General features: G+C 35.4%; 1 protein-coding gene across 14 annotated transcripts in view; it reads right to left on the reverse strand.

Moving 5' to 3' along the window:
* Positions 1–123: 123 nt before the first annotated feature.
* NBEA (neurobeachin) overlaps positions 124–22,923 on the reverse strand; it is a 518,392-nt gene continuing 495,592 nt past the window's right edge. For all 14 annotated transcript variants that reach the window (XM_080568262.1, XM_080568264.1, XM_080568263.1 and 11 more), the window contains 6 exons: positions 20,702–20,857; positions 19,654–19,824; positions 8,438–8,539; positions 4,616–4,812; positions 3,745–3,896; positions 124–1,915 (listed from right to left, as the gene is read on the reverse strand). In XM_080568262.1, the coding sequence (XP_080424388.1) occupies positions 1,825–1,915; positions 3,745–3,896; positions 4,616–4,812; positions 8,438–8,539; positions 19,654–19,824; positions 20,702–20,857 (869 nt within the window). In that variant the 3' untranslated portion in view covers positions 124–1,824. The remainder of the gene's footprint in view (positions 1,916–3,744; positions 3,897–4,615; positions 4,813–8,437; positions 8,540–19,653; positions 19,825–20,701; positions 20,858–22,923) is intronic.

Raw genomic sequence — 22,923 nt, forward strand, 5'->3', positions numbered from 1 at the left:
CCAGCATACATAATTTTCGGCATATACATTGTCTGTAAGAGAGGATTTCTTAAAATAATTGCTTGCTCCTAATGATAATGCGAACTATTTGATGAAAAGTTCATTGAAATGAAAAACTATCACTGAATTCTTTGCATATTTTATTTTTCTTTTTGATTTCCAACTCACACACATCTGGCATATTTTACATCTTTGCAATAAAACATGGTTACAATAGCTTAAGGAATTTATATATCCAAAATATTTCACCATGATCTCAAGATGAAATGAACTTGTCTTCCAGATGTTCAATAGTCTCCCAATTCTAAGCTACGAACTCAAGATATTGCTTACAGACTGGTGATGAATAACTTAATCATTACACTGATCCCCATGATTTCCGAATCTTATAAATACAAACAACAATGAAGAGGGAAATTCAGTGCTAAACTTACTAATACAAGGTGGAGAACAAATAAGTAATCACATCAATAAATAATGATATGTTTCTGGTGCAAAGTGCCAATACAAAGAATCCATTATCTTTTTAAATAAATGACTGCAAATGAGTGTAAATTCTGAGAAAATTACATTCCTGTTACATGCCTCATAGCCCTACCGACACAATATGTACATCTATGACAATACAGTCACCAAATATACAAAGAAGAAACATGAATTAAAGTGTATATACCCCTGGGTGTGTAATTTGATCAGTACAATGTGCAGAAAATTATTCTGATAATTATCATTACAGTATTGTAAAACATGAAGTGCCTTAGTCTGAGTGGCTTCAGGTGAGATTTTCAGAAGAACCCAAAAGAATAACTTCAGTCACCTCCACAATGAAGCTAAGGCTGTTGAATAAACCGAGCTGCTCAGAGGTAAAATAAGGGAAAAAAATTATTTGAGGCTCTCTGGCCCAGTGGTTTGTATGCCAAATGCTAATAATCCAGAAGTATAGCACTTTGTCTGTATTGGGAATCATTAAGCATTACAAAGCATTAAACTGAACTTACCCTCTTTGCTCCCTTTCTATCTAGTCTTTGAATTTAAAAGGGAGGAATTTAATTTCTATTGTATAAAGTATAAATATGGCAAATGATGGCTTTTTATCCAAACGCTTTATGAGCAGAACTCCACTTAAAAGGGGTAAAGTTTAGATTCAAAAAGTGAAAAAAGTGTTGGTGAAAATGTCAAAATTACTGTTTGCACCCAAATTCAACCCTTTAACACAAGCTGTACCCTTAGGCAGATCTCCAGTTTGATTTGTGTGAATGCACCTGTTCCTTCAAGACATCAGGTTTAAAGTACATGCAAGTTGTAACTCCACAATAAAATTAAGAAACAGTTTTGTTCTTTATACAAGGTTTTACTTTTACAAAAGTATCCCTTTAAAGTTAAGATGTGCATCTGATGTACAAAGTATCAAACGTATTTTTTTTTAATCTCAGCTTGAAAAGAGGCTGGAGATGGGATGCATGTTAGGTTCATAGCCTAAACATTGAAACAACTGGACACAAGGTTCCTCAGAATTTGCAAAAGTCTCTTGTGGCGCATCCTACTACCTTTTCTCAATAAACAAAGATATATGAAATAATTACCAAAACATCTCCTAATTCATATAATTTACATGATACAAGCTTGCTTTTCAGCAGCTGGTGTTCAGTTGTGAAAAAACACACAAAGTAAAATGGTTGCTGACTACAATGTACAGCTATTGCTGGGTGTAATGGAATGTACAACGGAGGTCAATGCAGACGTGGTTTTCCACCAGAGACTACACCTTTCATTGCAGCACTTGTGCTCTCAGCTTTACCTGGGCTTTCAGTTCTTCATTCTGCTTCAGTATCTGTTCTGATGTTCATAATGCCACCGGTTAAAATCTATATTAAAAGCTACGATGCTGCCAGAAGCCATGCCAGTAATCAGAGTTCTGAAAAAGATAGGAAAGACGTTTGTGTTAATCCTCTATTACCTAATTATGTCTTGCATAAACAGTAAAAAAGCTAAAAGAATGAGTCTCTTTAGCAAGGCTGTATGAAAGTTAAGCTCATGGGTGTGCTCAGTTTGCCATGGAGACGGTAAATTTAGATATCTACATATGAAACCAATTCTCATATTCTCATTATGGTCAACCATAATGAACAGAGCTCTGTTCATTTACCTTTGCAGAGATAAAAGCACAGGACCATTTGAGATGTTGTTTGTCTTGCCTTGTCTCTAGCTGCCCCTCTTGGAAGGGAGTGGGTGGGTGGGACCTTCACTAGGTCCTCTGTCATATGTGCCACCCCTTGTGTGTACCTCTGACCTCCAAAGTATCTCAAACAGTACTAAGTGGCTATGGGGAGGTAACCAAATTAGGGCCCTAATCAATACCCTCAAAATAGCCTGAGACCAACTCTCTACAGGTCACTGAGCATGTACTTTAAGGTGTACTAAATTGTCCTTTTTGACTTCACAGCCTGTAGTGAGTAAATCTCCTCTGGTTATTATGGGAGCTTATTATCATAGCTTTCTGTAAGCTGATCACACCCTGGTACTCCTAAAAAGCTTCATATGGAAATTTACCCCTATATTTATGTTCTGGTGGCAATGGTTGAGGTGATTTTCCAGTTATCATCTACACTCCAATTCTGGTAGCTGAATTCTAAAATTGGATTAGATATCTATCTCCACTTCTATCAAACCATATAAAATCCATTCTCTGCTTAATTAAGGGACCAAAGCTAAGCAGGTACTTAAAGCACTTCACACAGCTGGGGCTTCCCAACCTAATATTACAATCAGGGATAGAGAAAATGGGCTACCAGAAAATTTTCACAGTATAAATAAATATCTTAGAACACAGCACAGTATTGTATGAAAACTGGCAAATACTGCATAAACTGGCAAAGCTCCAGAAGCAAATAGGCCTGTTCCAGTAATTTAGTTTTGATTAGACTGTTTGAGACAAAAATATTTTTTCTCATTATTTACTCATATATGAATAAATTACGTGCATATTTAATTTATAGGTGCTTTTATTGCTTTAAAAAATGGATACATAGCATAGAAACGCTGAAAAGTGTAAGAAAAAACTTTAGTGAATGTTGTATGATTTTTCTATCATCCTGTGAGTTCTGTGCAGAATTTTGTATATTAAATGAGAAATACAAGACTCATGCATGATGTAAACAGTGAATGCACTCATAGTCCTGCATAAATGCAACATATAGGTTTATATTATAATCACATTACAATAGTAGTCCTAGTGACGGGTTTCACATATGCACACTTACACTGCATTCTAGTGCCACAGAAATCACTGTACATATCTAGGTTTGTACCCTGCATCTCCATTGCTCAGAGAAAGTCAAAAGGAAAGGACTGTACCCATTCCTGGTGGATAGATCCACTGATAATACTGCACATTATAGTTTAGTGCAAACCCCAAGAAGCTCTCAAGCTCTACATTGCTGAAAATCAGAAGTGAGACATAAATTTTGGATCTTTTTTGAAAAGCATTTATTAATAGGTACTACTGCAGTCTGATACAGTCTGGCTGTTTGCATGCTCTTAGGTTAATGTAATTTTACTGGTATTTTGTTAGCTGATTCTCTGGCTTACTGACTTGTGATATAAGACCTCACCTTAAAGTTAAGCATGTGCATTGTGAGACTCAAGGATCAGACATCATGCTGATTAAAACAAATCAACCGGATAACGACCTGGGCAGTGGTTCTTTTTTTGCTATTTACATACAAATATTAATGACAAACTCACCTCTGATCATGAGACAGATCCATCGCTCTTATCCCAGCATCACAGCCAGGGTAGATATATAGCTGCTTGAAGTCACAGGCCTGCCATACTTCTACCACACCATTGTCTCCCCCTGTCACCAGGTTCTGCCCATCACTGCTCAGGAGAATGGCCTTCAGAAGAATAAGACAAAACCCATGTATGCAGTCAGCTTTTATGGAAAATGATCGGTGCTACTAAGATTTAATCAACTTATGAGCATTTTTTGTCTTCTGTTCACTTTAAATTTGAAGAAAAAGACTTCCACTCTTCTTTCTCCCAAATAAAAGCAATAAACCAAAAAATTTTGGATCTCTAAATTTTAAATAAAAAACTATGTGGTTTTTAATATGATATATAACCAAAAAACTCTTCCAGTGTATACACCAAGACTTAAGTTGAGGACATAACATTTCTTTGTCCTACAATACTCAGTGCCATCACTAACACCTAAAGCACAGCAGCAATCTGCATTTCTAATGCTGCTTCAAGTGCTCTTGACAGAGCAGAGCCCTGAAGGCATGAATTCCTGTCTTGGCTAATAAATGAAGAATGGACTCATTTCAGAGTATTTTGTTTTAAAGATCTATTTCCCACTGAAATTTGATTTCAAACAAAAGTTCCATGTATTGTATGGGACCATAAACAATTTGTTCTTATTTACTCTGAAAAAGCTCAAGTGCAGTTTTGCATTTGGAGATAGAGATGAGAGGATTTGTGTTTGAATATAACTTAACTGGGAGGTGGCAACTTAACATATACGATTTCCTTTAAAATACACTGCAGATAAATTCAATTTGTTTTAATAAATAAAGGCAAGACTCAACAAATACTTGTTTGCATTTAGATTTACCCTGGTTGAATCATTGATCTCCATCTGAGCTAAGAGTTTGCCATTAATGCTGAAATTGCTGAACCGTCCTCGTTCATAGTAGATGATGCAGTGACCTTCACTGGATACTGAAATTAAGCGAGGATACAAGCAGTTTTCTGTTCCTTCCAGGGCTCTCAGCAAATCTCCGGTAATTGTGTGTACCAGACAAGGACCTTCTGCATATGAAAACATAATATATCATGCTTTTGCTGTTTATACAAACTATATACTCCGTGCACAGAGGCAACGCATAATACACATTTATATCATATTAGTCCTGCATAGATATGAGAAGAGGCAATTCCAGCCTAAAGAATTTAAAATAGACAACAGAAAAGACAATGCAAGAGCTAGCAGATGAAAAAATAGATAAAACATGCCTAATAGTGGTAGTTCATTATTTCCTTAAACTGGTAGTAGTTATCATTGATCTACCTCTAAAATATATTTTCCTTTTCCCAAGCATTCAGAGGTCTTGGTCTTAGTGCTTTCCTCCAAGAACATGAACTCTCCTTAGCCTGCCCATTCACATTAAACAGATGGGGCCCTATCAGTGACTAGGAGCAACTCCCAGAGGGCATGTAATCATATCACTGCATATTTCTCCTATAGTCAATGGCAGTTCCTATAGGTTCTCTCCCCCAGTGAATGTATTACATGCATAGATTTCAGACCTGAATTGCTTTAACAATGGGTGTCATCTGACAGCCAACAGAGTAACTATGATATTGGGACTGTAAGACCACACTACAACTGCATTTACTCCAGAGAGATTTTAATATGAGATTTTAATGCCCAATTATCATTATTATTATTACTGATGAAAGAAAAACACAGCTATGAAATCTATGAGGTGCGTTTTAAGATGCAACACTATGATATTTCCATTTCAAGATCTATGGGAATGCTCTTTTGAAAATGAGATCTGTAATCCTACTGAGAAAAATGGTCTGTTCTCTGGTACATGTAATAAGTCATGGTAAGCACTAAATATTTTCTTTTATGAATCACAAGATACTCCTGGACAGCGTAATAATCTCTTCCTTGTACAATTGGCTTATGACCCTGAAAATAAATTCATACTGGCAGACTCAGCCACCTCACATTAAGCCATTCTAACTTCTCTGAAGATCACATTGCAGCTGGGTTTGGCCAGGTAGAACAAATCACAGCAACAGTGCACTTGTCTGTGAGCTCTTCAGTGCACATTCTCATTTGTGTTTGCAACAAGCTTTATGTAGAGAGACTCCAAGTCTGACTGGGTTTTCAGGATACAACTGCAATGGAATTGATTTATTTTATCATGTTGAATTTTAGCTTTGGAAATACTGAAATGCCAGTGATGCCTCTACCTTTAAAATAATTACCATGTTAGATTTTCAAAAATAAAAATGTAATATCTTCATGTTTAAGTGCACTAACAAAACTGCCACTACCTTGGCTCAGCTGATTGGTCATGGGCACTAAAAGGCACAAAGAAATCCTCAAATTTAGGATTCTGGGATAAAGACCGGAATCTATTGAGCAACCACTCTTTCTATGTTTTTATTGGGTAAGAACATGCAAACATTGACCTGAGGCACAGGATTTTCTGAGAGGAGTCCTATTTGTGCTGTCTCCCTGCCTCAGTGCAGGTTGTCTGGATGGCTGTGGGTGTGATGAAGTGGCACAGGGAGGGAAAAAAGGCTTTATATATTTATATACGGGATAGAGCTTGTAAAGGAGGAACATGAGAAGAGTAACTCAGGGGACAGGATCTGACAGAGTAGGTCTTCATCTCCCTGGATCCATTACAAATACCTTCTGGATTTGACATAAAAATCTTTGGTCCCCTTGCAGCCTTTACCTTTAAAATATGTTACTAAAGCATCATATACTTAATGAAGCAGAAGGTAACTGAGTACACATCCAGCTATTTTGATAAGAGGAAATTTACAAGATAGTTGAAAAGGGTACTTTGGCAGTAAAATCATATAAGGCTGCCTAAGAAGATAAAGAAATAGCAGTGCTGCAAAACAAAACTGGGTTCATAGTCACCATGTACTTTTTTCATAAGTGTCCTGACTTCACCTACCACTGCTATGTAGTAAGCCATTATGAAAGTTAATGACCCATTTGCATTTCCTGTTAAAAATGCCTTTACTAGAAGTTTCATACTCAGCTTTGAAAATAAAAGTGGAGTTCTGAGTCAGTATAAAAGATGATAACCTAGGAGCTTAGCTGTCAGCAAAAGGGGGCAGTACAAATATCATGTCCTTCTTACTCTCAGAAGCAGCAACCTTTCTAAAAAGGAATGCAAGGACATTCAGTGGGATTTATGGAGCTTCTCTCCTATGAAGAGAGTCTGAGAGAATTGGGGTTGTTCAGCCTGGAGAAGAGAAGGCACTGGGGAGACCTTAGAGCAGCCTTCCAGTACTTAAAGAGGGCCTACAGGAAAGCTGGTGAGGGACTCTGTCGAGGGGTGTAGTGATAGAACAAGGGGGAGTAGCTTTAAACTAAAAGAGGGTAGGTTTGGATTAGACATTAAGAAGAAACTTTTTAAACAGAGGGTGGTGAGGCCCTGGAACAGGTTGCCCACAGAAGCTGTGGATGCCCCATCCCTGGAAGTGTTCAAGGCCAGGTTGGATGGGGCTTTGGGCAAGCTGGTCTGGTAGGATGTGGGAACTAGATGGTCTTTAAGGTCCTTCCAACCTAAACTTTTCTATGATTCTATGATTCTGTGATTCTAGGATTCTATAAATAAAATATAAAATAGATATCACTGTAAACTGAGAAAGCAAGTGGCTGGATAAGGATATAGGAGTGGAGTGGAAATGAAGTAGGAAGAGATATAAGGAAGAAAAACATTAAGGAATGGTAAGGTTAGTGTAAAAAAAAAAAAGGAAATAAGGAGAAGAGATAACATAGCTCAAAGGATAGTAAGAGCTATACTCTAGAGAAGAGGGAGCCAAAGAAGAAAGAATGACAGGAAAAGACATGAAGTTTGCCAAATTAAGAAAAGAACCTAAATGAGAGAGAGAACTGGGGGAAGAAAAGTGGATGTGCAATTAAAGGGAAAAGACAAAGTTGGGCAGAACAAGTGAGAAATAGAATAAGGAAAGATTAAGAAAACACTCATTTATGTGAGTGTTTTATTTACATGGGTGATCAGAGTTCTAGAGGAGACTGCTGCAGGTTTATAAAGGTAATTTGAAAATTTATATTAGTAACCGTTGGGTACTCTGGATTCTATAAATAAATAATGAGCCGTGTGTGAACAGATGGCTCAAAAATTTTAATGCAAGTAGTGTAATAACAAACCTGCAAACTCCTGATTATTTGGAAACCTATCCGCTAAAAAATCTGCTGTGTGAAATGCTGGTCTATGGATTCCAAAACAAGGAAATTGTCTCTGCTTCCCTTGCCAAGGAGACTGAAGTCAGTCGCACAAACTGCCCTTTAATTAAGATCAGTTTGGACACTTTAGAGCTGGCCTTACCCTAAATCCAGGTCTCTATCATGAATTTTCTTCAAAATAAGATAGTTAGTTACAAATTATTATATAATTCTTCCAAATCTGTGGATAGTAGTAGTGGTGCTTGGAAAGCGCAATCAACTTAATTTGTGTCTAAGCATCTGAAGTCCAGATAGACAGTAATAATGCTCAGAGGAAGCAGCTGCAGATTCCCCCAGAATTACAGAAAATCTTGGTAGAAGGGACTTCGGAAAATTAAAGTATATCTTTCTTGAAGGAAGACCAAAAAGTGCCATTAAGAAAGGCTCTAAAAATATTATGTCTTAAATCATAAAAGTATTTCTGACCTTTAGCACCACTGATGACAAGTCCCAGCTCTGCACAGACTGACACACAGACAACTTCATGGTCATGACCAGTCAAAACAGCCCGAGGAGCTGGATAATCACCTGTTAAAAAAATAAAATAAAATAAAAAGGAAACAACAGACAAATGCAAAACTTTTTTTTTTTTTTTTTAACAACAAAAGAACTGTGCTCTGATTTGCATTAAATCAGTAAGCATCAAAGGAAAGTACAGTCTGTTTAAATATCTCATACCTAGGTTTTTGAACAAAATACATTCAGATATCATAAAGTTTCACATATGCAGCTTCCCAATCCATTAAGTTATACACTAACATAAAGCAAACTCCTTTGTTTAGAAATGATGGAGTCCATGATGTTTGAAATACGTGAATGACAAAAAATACATGGCTGTTTTATGATCTAAAAATACCGAAATTTTAAATTTCACATACGGAACACAACCTGTGGTGGTGTTAAACACATCTGTAATGTAAATATCTGATACTGAACATGTATATCTGTAGCCTTCTTCTAGGAACCTAAAGAGTAGGATAAGTTGAGGATTTTCTTATGTTAATGTTTGTAATTTCTTTCATGAAGCTGTAGGGGGGAAGAGAGGAGGAACAGCACTGTACTAGAAAGATACAGCTGTTGCATAGACATTATTGATTCAGAGTCACATTGAATGATTATAGATAAAAAATATAATTAAAGATGGTTATGGATATACATCATTTCATACATATCACTATAGGTGCGTATGCTAATTTTATCACATTTAATTTTACTAAAGAGTAGGGTAGACTATTCTCAAAACATTTATTTTATACATACAGGAGAAAAAATATTTTATTGTGGATTCAAATAGGTGGGCATTTATGGAGCATTTATGTGACAAATAGCAATATTTCTGTTGTTTCCAATAATAACAGATGCTGACATCTTAACAGTGAAATTCCTGTATGCAGTAAGGAAGTGCTCAGTATTTGATATCGCTTTGCCAGGCAAAGAAAAGTTATGTAGTAACAGAAAATTTGTGACCTGCTAGATAACAGAGATTTCATATGGTTATATTTTCTTCGTACACAGGAAATACAGAAAATTGGAAAATACCAAAAGACCGGCACTCTGCCAGTATAGTTCAGAAATGATCTGGGAAACTACAGATGAATTACCATAACATTAACCCCCCACAAAATAAAAAAACAAGTAATCTAGAGTTCAGTCAACAAAGAATTGAACACCAAAATCTCATTAATGCCAGTCTCCATGCTGTACTGGAATGGGAGTCTTGTCAAGCAAGCTTCTTATCTGCTTTGGACAGGATGACAGGTATAGTTGATAAAGATGGCTATTTTAGAATGGCCTCCATGTATTTTTTTTCTAAGACATTTGACTTAGTAGTACAAGATTTTGATTTAAACTTGTTTTATATGGAACTGCCTGAGGACAGGAGGGATGGTACAGCAGTGACTTCACTGACAGATCTTAATATTTTTTGTCCATAAGACGGTATCTACTAGGAGCTAGGTATTAGGATACTGGATATTGGGGTATTGCACTGGGAGGCAGGAATTAATTCTTGGCCAAATACTAGCCAGTAACTTTACAGAATAATATAAAATCTTTTCTGGTAAGATATAATAATATACAGCTAATACAAGGATTCATGGGCAACTGCATAATGAAGAGAGAAAGCTATTATTATAGCATTCTCTGCATTGTCTTGTTAAATAATAACATGGCCAAATGAATTTTAATTATTTTATTTATTTTTAATGCAGTTAGGTGGAAGGTTGCCACTGCTGGACAAACACAAGCTCTGCTCACTCGAGACATTATTTTGGTTTGGAAAGCACTGAGACAGAGATGGACTTAAGAAGTTAGAATGCAAAACTGCCTCAACATTAGCTTTCAATGCAATGCCCTAAAATAGCTAATACGAATTAGGAATTATCTTACTACTTTAGACTAGAAAGAAAATTGTACCCACATTTTCAGAAATGAGCTCAAATAAAGGTCACACAACTGATATAGAGAGTAGGATAGAAGGTTGCACAGAGTTTAAGGTGTTTTCTCTCTTCACTGCACAGGCAGCAGAGCAGTGACTTGGCTGCCATAGCCAGGGAGTTAAAGGCGTAAAAGATGTCCAATAGCTCAGAAATTTATCTTACAGCTAATGGCACAACAGGGTCCAGTGGGTGAATGGCTGCACATATTTCAACCCTGCCATAAAATGCAGTTTCCTACCTGCAAAAACAGTTAAACACTAAAACAAATTATCAAGGGAGCTACTGCAGTATCTAAACAATAGTGCAAGGGTTTCTGAAAGATATACTTTAGGAATGGGTCTTGAGTAGAATTTTGTGGGTCACTGAATTTAGTCTTTTTTATTGCAGACACTCACACTATATAAACCTGTTAATAAATTAATGAAACAGCTAGCTGGCTATGTGACTTGGAAGGATATTCCAGAACTTTCCTACTGTGAAGGACAGAAATATTCTGATTGTCAGTGTGAATCTATTCTTGCCTACCTTATATCTCTTTGTTCTTATGTCAGCACTGTCCTTTAGCTTCAGGTCTTCCCTCTCGCTTATGTTTTCTCCACTCATTCTTATAGAAGAAACTAGCCATCCTAGCCCTTCCTTTTGACTTTATTAAACAAACCAAACTCTTATAACTTCTTTGAAGTGACAGGCTTGCCTCTTTTTAGTCATTGTGGTAACCCACTTATGCTCCTGTAGCGCTCTGAGTTTTTTCTTAACATGTGGGTAGCCAGAACTGTATATAATAGTTCTCGAAATTTTACAATGAATCTACAGTATTTCTTGACTAATCCTAAACACTTCTGCTATCAAAATTTTAATTAATAGTTCTATGTGTTTTACTATCACTTTCTGAAGCAGTTGAGAACTACCAAACATGGATTTACAGACTTCATTTTTGTACCTAATAATACAAGATAGGTCAATCTACTTGGTCTTATCATTGCTTTGTACAGACACTTCAACAATTTTCCTGTCTCTAATGAAAACAGCTACCTCACTAAATCCTAGTTTCCCAATCTTTAATTTACCTCATAAGAAAAAAAATCTTTCTGATCTGGAAATAGAAAATGTAAATTGATCTAAGTTTTACTGGTATTGAAGGACAGATTTTGGAAGAAACAGAGAAAGACATTAGGTATATCTGATCAAAGATAGCTATATTTTGCGGCTTAGATTCTTACAATTTCCGAATCAGTGCTGCTGTTCAGAATCCTCTGTCTCCTTCTAAGGTATTCTTTTCTCCAATGGCCTAATAGAAAAGTATATGTGTATATATATATACACATATATACATATATATATATACAGCTATCTTTAGAATTTTCCCACTCTTTTTTCTTCTATATGTCTTCCAGGAAAGAAAAGGAATTATGCTCAAGTTTTCCTTGGCCTAAATTCTGTTTACAGAAATGCACACAGTAGTGCCACCAGTCTGCCAGTAACAGTGAATGATATTAGTTGATTGTTAGAGACTTTCAAGCAGAAAAGGAAATACTATTTTTAGAAGAACATTTTCCTCACTGTTTCCTAGGAAAATACTATAAAATCATGGAACTGTAGAATGGCAGAATCTGAAAAATTAGCACGTTAATTGACATTTTACCTTACAAACGGAAATACTTACAAGAAAAAACTGCCCTTATCTAAAGTCGTGGTTTTCAGTAAATGCAAATTAATAATAGCAGAAAATCATTATTAGAAGTAATAGTCAGGCACTAATTGAAACTAGGATTTTTCCCTTTAGAGCTCAAAGAAAAAAATATTCAATGACTCTTTCTGTAGGAAAAGCTGTGGCATGGGGGAGAGGGCCTCAATCACATTACATTTTATTGCTAAGGACAGAAGATGTAACTCCAAGAATCATTCAAAATCTAGCAAAATATTCTGTCACTGTCACATCATATCTGATTGATGCAGCCAGAGGTCAGAGGATGTAGCTCTGAGGGAACTGCAGGTGAAAACATCCTACCTATGAACTGAAATAACATCACTGTAAATCCCCTGTAATTTTCCCAATGGAGCAGCTCTGAACCAAATTACTAGATGGCAGAAGGAAAAAACATATCTGTGATGTATTTCTAAACAAGAAAATTCTTCTACAAAGTACAAAACAAAATACTTTTAAATCTTTCCTTCTCTCTGAAAAACACGTTTAATACCATTGTAAGGTATTACAATGTAACAGTGCTTTCACAAGGTAAGAAAAAAAAGAAAAAGAAAAAGAAAAAGAAAAAGAAAAAGAAAAAGAAAAAGAAAAAGAAAAAGAAAAAGAAAAAGAAAAAGAAAAAGAAAAAGAAAAAGAAAAAGAAAAAGAAAAAGAAAAAGAAAAAGAAAAAGAAAAAGAAAAAGAAAAAGAAAAAGAAAAAGAAAAAGAAAAGGAAAAGGAAAAGGAAAAGGAAAAGGAAAAGGAAAAGGAAAAGGAAAAGGAAAAGGAAAAGGAAAAGGAAAAGGAAAAGGAAAAGGAAAAGGAAAAGGAAAAGGAAAAGGAAAAGGAAAAGGAAAAAGAAAAAGAAAAAGAAAAAGAAAAAGAAAAAGAAAAAGAAAAAGAAAAAGAAAAAGAAAAAGAAAAAGAAAAAGAAAAAGAAAAAGAAAAAGAAAAAGAAAAAGAAAAAGAAAAAGAAAAAGAACGGACAGTGTCATCATTTTTTTTCATATTGTACATTTCCAGGAATTATGTACTGTTTGCAATGGGAACACATATGAGGGGCTTCTACTTAAAGAAATATGAGACCACAAGGTAAATTCCAGCTTCCATTTGATCTCTGACTTTCACGGAAGAAAGTACAAGGTTATAACTGAATTATTTGTTGAAAATAAAATCCTTATGATACAAAGTTTTTTTTTTTTCTGTTAACACTTTTGAGGGGATACTCTTCAGAAAACAAAATCTTAGAAAATACTATGACTTTCATGGAAGTGTGCAATAATGTAATACTTGAATTTTTACTGTCAGAAAAAAAACATGCACGGGATTTGGTGAAAAGATAAGGCTACATCCAATAAATAAGACTTCAAAATATGAAATAGTCAACAAAAATGTCCGCAACGTGAGGGAGTGATATTTTTTAAAGAAAGTTTGCTTAGAGAAAAATATTCATATATTGAAAATATTCTTACCTCTGGCAGCATTGGTTTATTTGCTGAGGAATATTAGTAGCATTTTATATACCTAATAATAACAATTGACCAAGCTGAGTGGACTTTTAGGTATCTTGCAGCTATCCTGACCCCAAATGGAAAGGTACAGTGGATGAGAGAAGAGTAAGGTTTTGCAAATTCCCAATTTCTTCCACTAAATAGGTTCAAGATCTTTGGCAAGTCACTAAACTGCCCTGTGCTATACTGCTCCCATGGGGTATGTTGCAAAACATGGGCACAGACACCTGTTGATAAAATGCTAAATATAACTGCATTAGTTCAGGTGTATTATTGGCTTACTTGCCTTTGTGTAGCAGTCTTAGGAGAGATGTCTTTGGCTAGCAGAGTAGGGACAGTGCCAGTACAAATTACGCACTATTTTTCAAAGAGCTTCTACTCTGGCAAAATTGTGCCAAGATACTGTATTTTAAAAATTAGCACGTAAATTGCACAGACAAGTGTTGCAATAACTCTTTAAATATGCAAAGCAGATTGCATATGTGCTAATATGCTTGAGCAGGACCTTTAGACAGCCATCCAGCCCACTTGGTACAAAAGACACTGATGGCTATTTTTAAACTGCTGCCCTGTCAAGGTTAAACTAGTCCATGTTACAGGGTATATATGTGGAGGGATATAAAATAATACATTGAATATTCAGAGTTTGAAATAAATACTCTTTCAAGATACAAGCTCACAAAATCATCAGCATTCACAATGTTAAATTGTTATAACCGTGTTACGTCTAAAATGAACAAAAAACAGTATTCTTTGTGATAGATTAAAAAAAAATATAGTGCAAGCTAACTTGACAAAGATCCTTAATTGGAACACTTACCCTCCCTTTCACATATACACAAATACATTTCCTGGGAGAGGACGAATAGTTAGCACCTCTGAGGATTATGTTATAATTCTGTGCAAACCAAGCTTTCGGTTGAGAGAGAGTATTTTACTATGGTCAGCACAGCTCCAGATAGAAAAAGGAGGGTTAACTCTCACACCTCTTGTGACCATCCTCTCAGAAGCTACAATAGGTAATGAGAAATGTCAAGTCCTAAGATCAATGAAATTTCAGGCTCTAGGGACACAACAGGAATAGCATTGATCCTTTTAAAGAACACCAGTCAGAGGGTGAACGTAATATATTGCACAGAGAGGCTCAAGAGGATAAGCGGCCAAGTCCAACATACTTACCTGACAAAAAATTCAATCAACTTTTAGCACAAGCTGCCTACCCTCCTTCTTTTCTTTCATGCAGAAGTCTGATTCCAATTAAAGTGTGCAAATTAATTTTTATCACTTCCAAATTAGTTTCTGAATTTGTGTCTGTTTCAGATGAAAGCATCTGTCCCTCACTTTTCTGCAATTCTGTCATCTACTTTGGTATCTGTTCAAAGACTCTGAGATAATTCTCATTTTCAATGTCACTTGTTTCAAAGAGACATTCAATAAAGCAATCATAAAGTATAAAAATAAAACAACTATAACGATACATGTTGAACTCCAGGGCATATCATGTATTCTCTTTGCTCCTTTTTATGATGACTAATACAGTTGCTATGTGAGAATAAATTTGTATACAAATTAGCATTCAGCAAAAACAAATCCCTACATATCACAAGAGAAAAAAAATATCAAAATGCAAATCGTCAAACTACATACCAATAATTTTTCTATTCAACCTCTTAGAACTGCAAAGATTTACATTTGCCAGATCATTTAAAAGAATTAAAATAAGTAAACGATGTCCTTTGTATGTGCTGTGTCTTCCTAAGAGAAAACAGATTCCTTTCACTCTTCTCTCAACTACAGTAGATTTATATTATCATCAACTTAATAAGGTGCAGATTCAGATTACCTATTTCAGATGGCCAGTTTTGGCTTAGAAAGTAGTTATCTGACCCTGGCAGGATGACTAAGCTTCATTCAATTCAGTGTTTGTCCCAGTGGTGGTACTTACCTAAGTAACACTAAAGAAATAAGAGGAGGCTTAAACATATGTAAAAACATAAAAAACTGCATCCAGCTCCCCCTCATTCTATGGGAATTCATGCCATATCTTTCCGGGAGCATCTCCAGGCATCAGTCTCTAGTCTATGCTAGAAAATGACATTTTCTATCACTGCTTTTGGTGCTTAGCCATGAAGCTTATATAGCCATGAAGCCAATTTTGGTTGGACCAGAGAAAAGACAACTAGGAAGATTCACCCTACATACTGTTATTGAAGGTATGCAGTTTTGGTTCATGATTTCTTGATTTATCTCTATTTTCATCCAAACATTATGTCATAGAACACCCATAAACAGAAGTAGAGAAAAAAAATTTGCTTTCTATCAAAGCTGAAGGTTCACAGGGGCCCACTCCCACATTAATTTATAGTCTGATAGTCAGCATATGCTTGTGAATATGGGAATGTGGGTTTGAATTCCTCCTGTCTCTGGAGGCTAAGAACTTAGTCTCTGACTTCCTGGACAAACATTCTAACCATAAGGTTATTATGCAGGCTATTTTTGAAAGCTAGTCCATGGAAAACATTGTATTTAAAATCTGGCAAAATTTCACCCTTCTCACAGTCTGTAAAATAACTGTGACAAGTGTAAACTGAACCAGAAACTCCTTTCTGATATATAGTGAAGCAGAATAAAAGTGATAACTTAATAAAAACATTGTTTAGAAAAGAAATCTATTAAAATTATAAGGAAGCCCACCATGCTCTCATAGGCAAGTTTCCAACAACTGAGCTGGAGCAGCCACTTGCAAGAGTCTCATCCAAACAATAGTTTTTCTCTATTCTCCTCTTTAAATCAGTGCTGGTCCTGTATTCCCCACAGGCACAGCTTGGGTCACCCCCTGAGCACAAGCCAGCACAGGTTGCTCCCCAGAGAGCTCTATGTGAGTCCGGCAGGTTGGATTCTTGACATATGTGTTGTTTAGTAGAGAATGATTCAAACTCATGGATTATGGAGTATGGAATTTTAGTAGAATTGTCAAGGAGTTTATTCTGACTATTTTTTGCCCCAGGGTGTTCCACAATAAACGATTGTGATAGCTATGTTTTCTACCGAAATAGTACATATATTTTCCATACGAATGTTAAACTATACAAACCACTTAGGACTGGGGGATTGCTTCACCCCCACAACCCCCCCCCCAACATTTTCTGAAACAACTAAAGTTCCTTTTAGTAATTGGATGCACTGAAGCTGAAATCGATAATTAACTGTCTTTCAGCTTAAAAGATCATTATAGAGTCAAGCACCTAACCCAGATAATTACTATATCTGACATTTTTCTTTGAATTCTCCACCTTCTTACAGTCTGTGATATAAAATACCTTATCTGTGTCTCCAGATGACAGCTTTTAAGAAACTAATCCTTCCTTTTTTTTTTTTTTTTTTCCCTGAAAATATCATCTACATCTTTCTGGAAATTCATTCTAAAGATGTTAACTAATTGGATTTGACCTACAGTGAACATCTCACTTTCATTTTTCCTACAAGATAAGTCCTAATCTTCTACCAGTAAATACTGAGGAAGAATAGATTAGGAAATGTTTCTTTATAAAACTACTTCAGTGGCTTAACCTATGAAAAACTTTAAACCTATCTTTGAAAGGATTGTTGAGAATGCTTCACTCCTGAAAATTAATATCACAGAATCATAGAATGGTTTGGGTTGGAAGGGACTTTTAAAGGTCATCTAGGCCTCACCCCCTGCCATGGGTAGGTACATCTTTCACTAGATGAATATGGGAATTGGCTTTATATGGGGAATCAGTCATACAACAAGCTATCATTTCTGTTCATGGTATGGAACAGGGCTTGGTAGTCATTACTTTAGCAGAAAGATTTAGAAACTGTAGAAGTTTTAAAATGCAGAAGGCCCTTCATGCATATAATCACTACTGTGATCTTACTAGTGTATGCTCATGGAAAGTCAAAATGTCTGTTGATAAGGATATGTTTACAACACATGAAGTTCTGGTTATAATACAGTACTAGTACATACCCATGTTAATTTTAATCCAATGAGTATAGATAGCAATAACAGTGTTGAAAACCCTATTCTTCAACATGAGTCTTCAACATGTTTTCAACACCAGTAGTAAGTAATCTAACTGATATATTTGGAAGTTATCACAACAAACTTGGCTGTTAAATCTTCATGAGTGCTGATACCTGCGCCTGTGAGATTACATATTCCTGGACATGACTACCTGCAGCATAGTCTCCCATTAATCTGGGTATAAATCCTTTTCTTCAGAAAAAAGTGTCTTACCCATATAGACATAGTGATAGAGAGCAAAACATACAATTGGTTTTGTTTTCACTAACTTCTGTCAGCTGACTGATTATTCTTTCTTTTCATAAAATTACAAGTTCTCTAAATCACTTCCAAACCTACACCATTACGATATTAAACTCGAGATTCCAGAATGTACCACCTTCTCATATTCAGATATGTTCACCATGACAAAAAGGTATCTGAAATAAAATAATATGCAAAAAAAGTGGAGAGATTTGTATCAGCTAGTAGGGAGATGCTAATGGCAAGGCTGTCTCAGCCCCACATAATAAAAGGAGGTAAAGGAGAAGTCTTTTCTTCAGTGAAAAGGATATTCAGATATTCAGATATTTTCTTCAGTGAAAGAAGAAAGCTCTTTTTTTTTTCTGACTCTTACTACAGAAATTACTAATACTTGATATGAATCACACAGGCATTCAAATAAGCAAAATGGCATCAAGCTAAATGGAGTGCATTGAAATGAAATTCCTCTTCAGACTGAATTTCTCTCTGTCTGAGAATTAAATGCTAAATAAGCCATGGAACGTACATATGTTAAAGAAATTTTTATGGCAACAAAAATTTATGTATTTTTTGCCTCCATTTTCTTGCTGTTATAAAAGCAAAAGAAAGTCAAGTGAGAAAGCAAGGCTTTTACTTGTCTCTCTTTTGGTCTGGTTACAGATAAATGGAAGAAAATGAAAAGATAAAAAATAAAAATGCTGCTGCCAAATTAAAAAAATAATTATTTTGTGACACATAAATAAAAACTTTCCGTGAAATATTCAGGTGAAGAAATACTTTCCCTTAGATGTCTGTAACTGACAGGTCTACAACTGCCTCCAGTCAGTACTTGAACCAGAGATCAAAAATGATGGTGATGGATTCTTCTATGCTTATCTAAAGAGGCAATATCATTGTGCTGAAAATAATTTTTAGAATTCAGAAACTCTGATTTAAATGAAAAATGTGGATAAATTTGGTGTACAAGACAGGACAAAAGGTGCTCTTGTCTTTAACTGTGGTTACATTTCTGGCTTGGATGAAGGGTCCGTGTAAATTAGTAGTGTACTTCTACAAGTAGCCTTCTAAATATGCATCTCTAAGTATCCTGTATGACTTAATATCATTATTATTGTGTTCCATTCACTCTGCAAAGCACTATTAGTCTCCTGCAAATGAAATGCAAACTCTTTCCAACATTTCATTGTTTTTCTATTTTTATTCAGTCACATTGCTTCTTCAAAGGTTTGCTTACTATAGAAAGACCTTTCTCAAAGAGACATTTAATTCCAAGGCATGTGAGACATTCCTTTTTTGAAAAGGCAAGCAGCTGATATAGCATGCTGTAGTACAAACGGAATACATTAAAATGCCAGAAAAGTATTTCTGGGTAAAGAAAAATCAAAATATAGTGATATACATTCTGTCACTTAAAGGCCATAACCATCTTGTTCTAGTTCATGATGACATGATGCTATAAGTGATAAGCAATTATGAATTTAGCAATTACTCATATTATTATTTGTCACCACGCACAAACTGTTTAAACATTCGTTTTGGCTAGTACTCTATGAATTGCTTAGCATGTGGCACTCTTCTTATTCCAACTTTCAACCTGTAAGTCAAATAGTTGATTTGTTTGGTAGTATCTTTTGAACTTAATAGAAGGAACTCCAGAAATGAATAGGCATGGCAGAGGAGCTCTCAAGAAGGAGTTTTTTGCAGGATGTACTTACTGCTATTTGGATTGTCACCTATAATATGATGTCGGCCACTCCAGTACCAAAGCAGCAAGGTAGCATCACGAGACCCAGACACGATGTAGCAATCACCACCAATATAGGACTCTGATCTGGCAAGGCAAGTAACGACATCCCAGTGGCCGAAGACAATCTGAGTTAATTTTCCTGGTGAGAATGCAAAGTGATAAAAATTTTCTGAACATTTGCATCTTTGCATAACCCATTTATTAATAAAAATTCTGTTCAAATTTAATTTTTGCCTCATATCTCTTAGAGTTCACTACATGTTACAAGATTAAAAAATCACAAAGACTTATTTTTAAGACAAGAAAACTTATTTTTTTTCTCTTTTTCTACTCCTTTTGAGGTCTGTGCCCTGTGTCAATCCACTGTCTAAGCATTATCTCTGAAAATCAAGTCAGTGCTGCAGCTGCTGAATATTAAGTAGAGTTACTGCTCCATCAGTATTTAAGCAATGGTGTTAGCATATTATTGTGAGCTTCATGAATGAATAAGACAGTATATGAACTTTTCCATCATTATCTCTTTCTTTCCAATATTGAAACCAGTTTTTAGCAATATATTGAATATTAGGCTAAGCCATTGGACAAAGGAACAGCTCCCAGTGGAGGCTATGCAACTTCCTTTCTTAGGGAATAAAATAAATAGAGGTAAAACCAATACAGCCATTAAAATATTGTAACTAAAGTTTTGGTTGACCCTTTTGATATAATCAGTGCATTTGAATATAACTGGGGTTTGAAAAGTTTCCACTAAGAAAATTGCTTGCCTTTCTGTTCCCTATTAAATCTTTCATCTTAAAAAAAAAAAAAAGGAAAAAAAAAAAGAGGAAAAAAAAAGAGGAAAAAAAAAAGAGGAAAAATAGCATCCTAAAGCTATTATGCTCAGATAATAATGAAGGATTAACAAACTGCTCTTCATCATTTATTGAGGGGTAAGCACAGGCATTAGATATGGTAGTATTATGACAATCCTCCACTTTGTGACCTAAGAAGAAACAGGTGGTTGTATTCAGGGTCACCTGTTTCTGTAGAATAAACTCGAAAACTCTTGTCCCAGAAACCACAGATAAGAATGTAGCGATTATCTGCTGTGACCACGAAGCAATGTGCATTGATCTGGATGCTCTGATCCACCAGGTCTGTGATCTGCCGTTTGTTCACACCAGAGTTATTGGCTGTAACGAAATGCAAAACACATTTTACAAGCAAGCCATTCCAACACCTTCCTGTCATCCACTTACAGGAGAAAATGAATACATTTAACTTTCAATGAACTGTGAATTTGTTGTTGAGTAAGCATTTTGAATATGAACATTTAGAGCTGTCTATATGGATGTCAGAAATACAAAATCATTGTGAGATTCTTGGTTTCCTTTTGAATAAGACAAAGGATTTTACAGGTGATGACAATTTCTTATAAACTGCCTGATTCACTGTATAATATGTGGCAATATTTTAAGTGCTCTGATGAAGAACTCTTCAAAAACAAATTGAACTACAGGAAAGTGATGGAAGTCCATTTAAATTACCAAGTCAATGCAAACAATACAGCAGACTCAATTCTTGTCAGTTGGTACCTTGTCTACAGAAAATACCCCAGCTTGTGTTGCGTGACACTTACATCCCCTATACCTGCAGCCACTTAACCGGATCAAAGACAAAGATAAGGATTCAGCCAATGAAGCTGTTTAAATCTAATGTGCATTTTAATCACTCTTCTCGTCTACTCACCAAAGAAGGAGCCAGGCCATGGACAGTAGTGTTAAAATAGGTAATGCCACTTGGAAATTAACACAGACAAAGGGAAAATGAATGGTTCCTACAGAATCCAACCACCCTGTATGTCAAGTGGATCTGTTAGGAGTGACTGGGAGTAATCAACTAAAGTACTCTTTGCTTTTCATGACACTACAGGCAGGATTTGGAAATACAGTAAAGGTATGTTCCTTCTCATTGAATCTTAGCTTTATAAGACTTCAGTATATAATCTAAGTTAATTACCTACACTCCTTCTATACTCATTGTAGAGAGAGATATCATTTCACATGGCAAGTCGTTTCATGCTGTAATAGCTGTCCCAGGGCCAGACAACTCCAGAGGAAAGTTTCTCTTCCTACAGTAGCTATGGAGGGGAATCTTGACAACCAACTTCAGATAATTGAAGTTAGCTGAGATACAACTCACTCTGACAGACATGTTTCCTCCTACCATAGGAACATGACTTTATGCATATAATACTCTGAAATTTCTTTTGTCCCTGGTTTTTGGTTATTATATATAAATTGCTCTCAATTGCATGAAATAACAGACTCAACAACCAACCAAACAACCCCCCAACCCCCCCAACTATTTTAAATTTGCTTATAGAAGTTACTGCCATATTTATGTACATTCCAAGAGCACAAATGTAAATTACCAGACCCTCTGTGGCCATCCACTGAAAGATAAATTACTCAGATTTCCAGAACAGGTAGGTGCAATAGTTGTTCCCTAGCTTTTGAGAGGAAAATCTGAAGAGAAAACCATTGTCATTATATATGAGCAAATGAAGCATACAGAAGGAGAAAGTTAAATCTCCTGAGCTACTTGTATGTATATAAATCTTTCAACCCCAGATATTGACAGGTGGAAAAAGGAACTTTTCATCTGGAGATGTTTAAAAATACATTTTTTTTTCTCACTGATGCTTCAAAATTGGCTCTAAGAACCTTCTCTATCCACAATTTCTGTCTCAAAAGATATACCTACTAAGAAAAAGAAAAAAAAAAGACAAAGCAAACAGTTGCAATTAAAGAGAAATATTGCCAATTATAAGGCCAGTAATGTCTCTTAATAACACTCTAATAATTTTGGCTGTATCTTATTTCCAAAAATATTTAATTTTCTCAAATATTTTTAGATTTAACAGATACAATCATACAACAATTTAAAATCTGATCTTTTCTTTATTAGTTTAGTAACCCCTATTTAAAAAAATAATCCCAATAATGAATGGAAATAAAGAAGTCTACATCTGCACTGATATACGTAGTTGTTGTAAGAAATGACAATCTGTGAACTCTACCAGACCCTCATATTTTATTTTATTAATGTGACCTGATAAGAGAACAGAATTATAAATATGGGCTGACAATGTATTTGACTTAATTGGTTGTTTCTTAAATACCAATTGCTGGTGATATTAATAATAAATAGCACTCATGTAATTCATTCAGCATCAATAGTTAATGCTTTTAGTTTT

The sequence above is a fragment of the Anser brachyrhynchus genome (assembly GCF_964034855.1).
Source record: "Anser brachyrhynchus genome assembly, chromosome: 1".
In the NCBI taxonomy this organism is placed as follows: Eukaryota; Metazoa; Chordata; class Aves; order Anseriformes; family Anatidae; genus Anser; species Anser brachyrhynchus.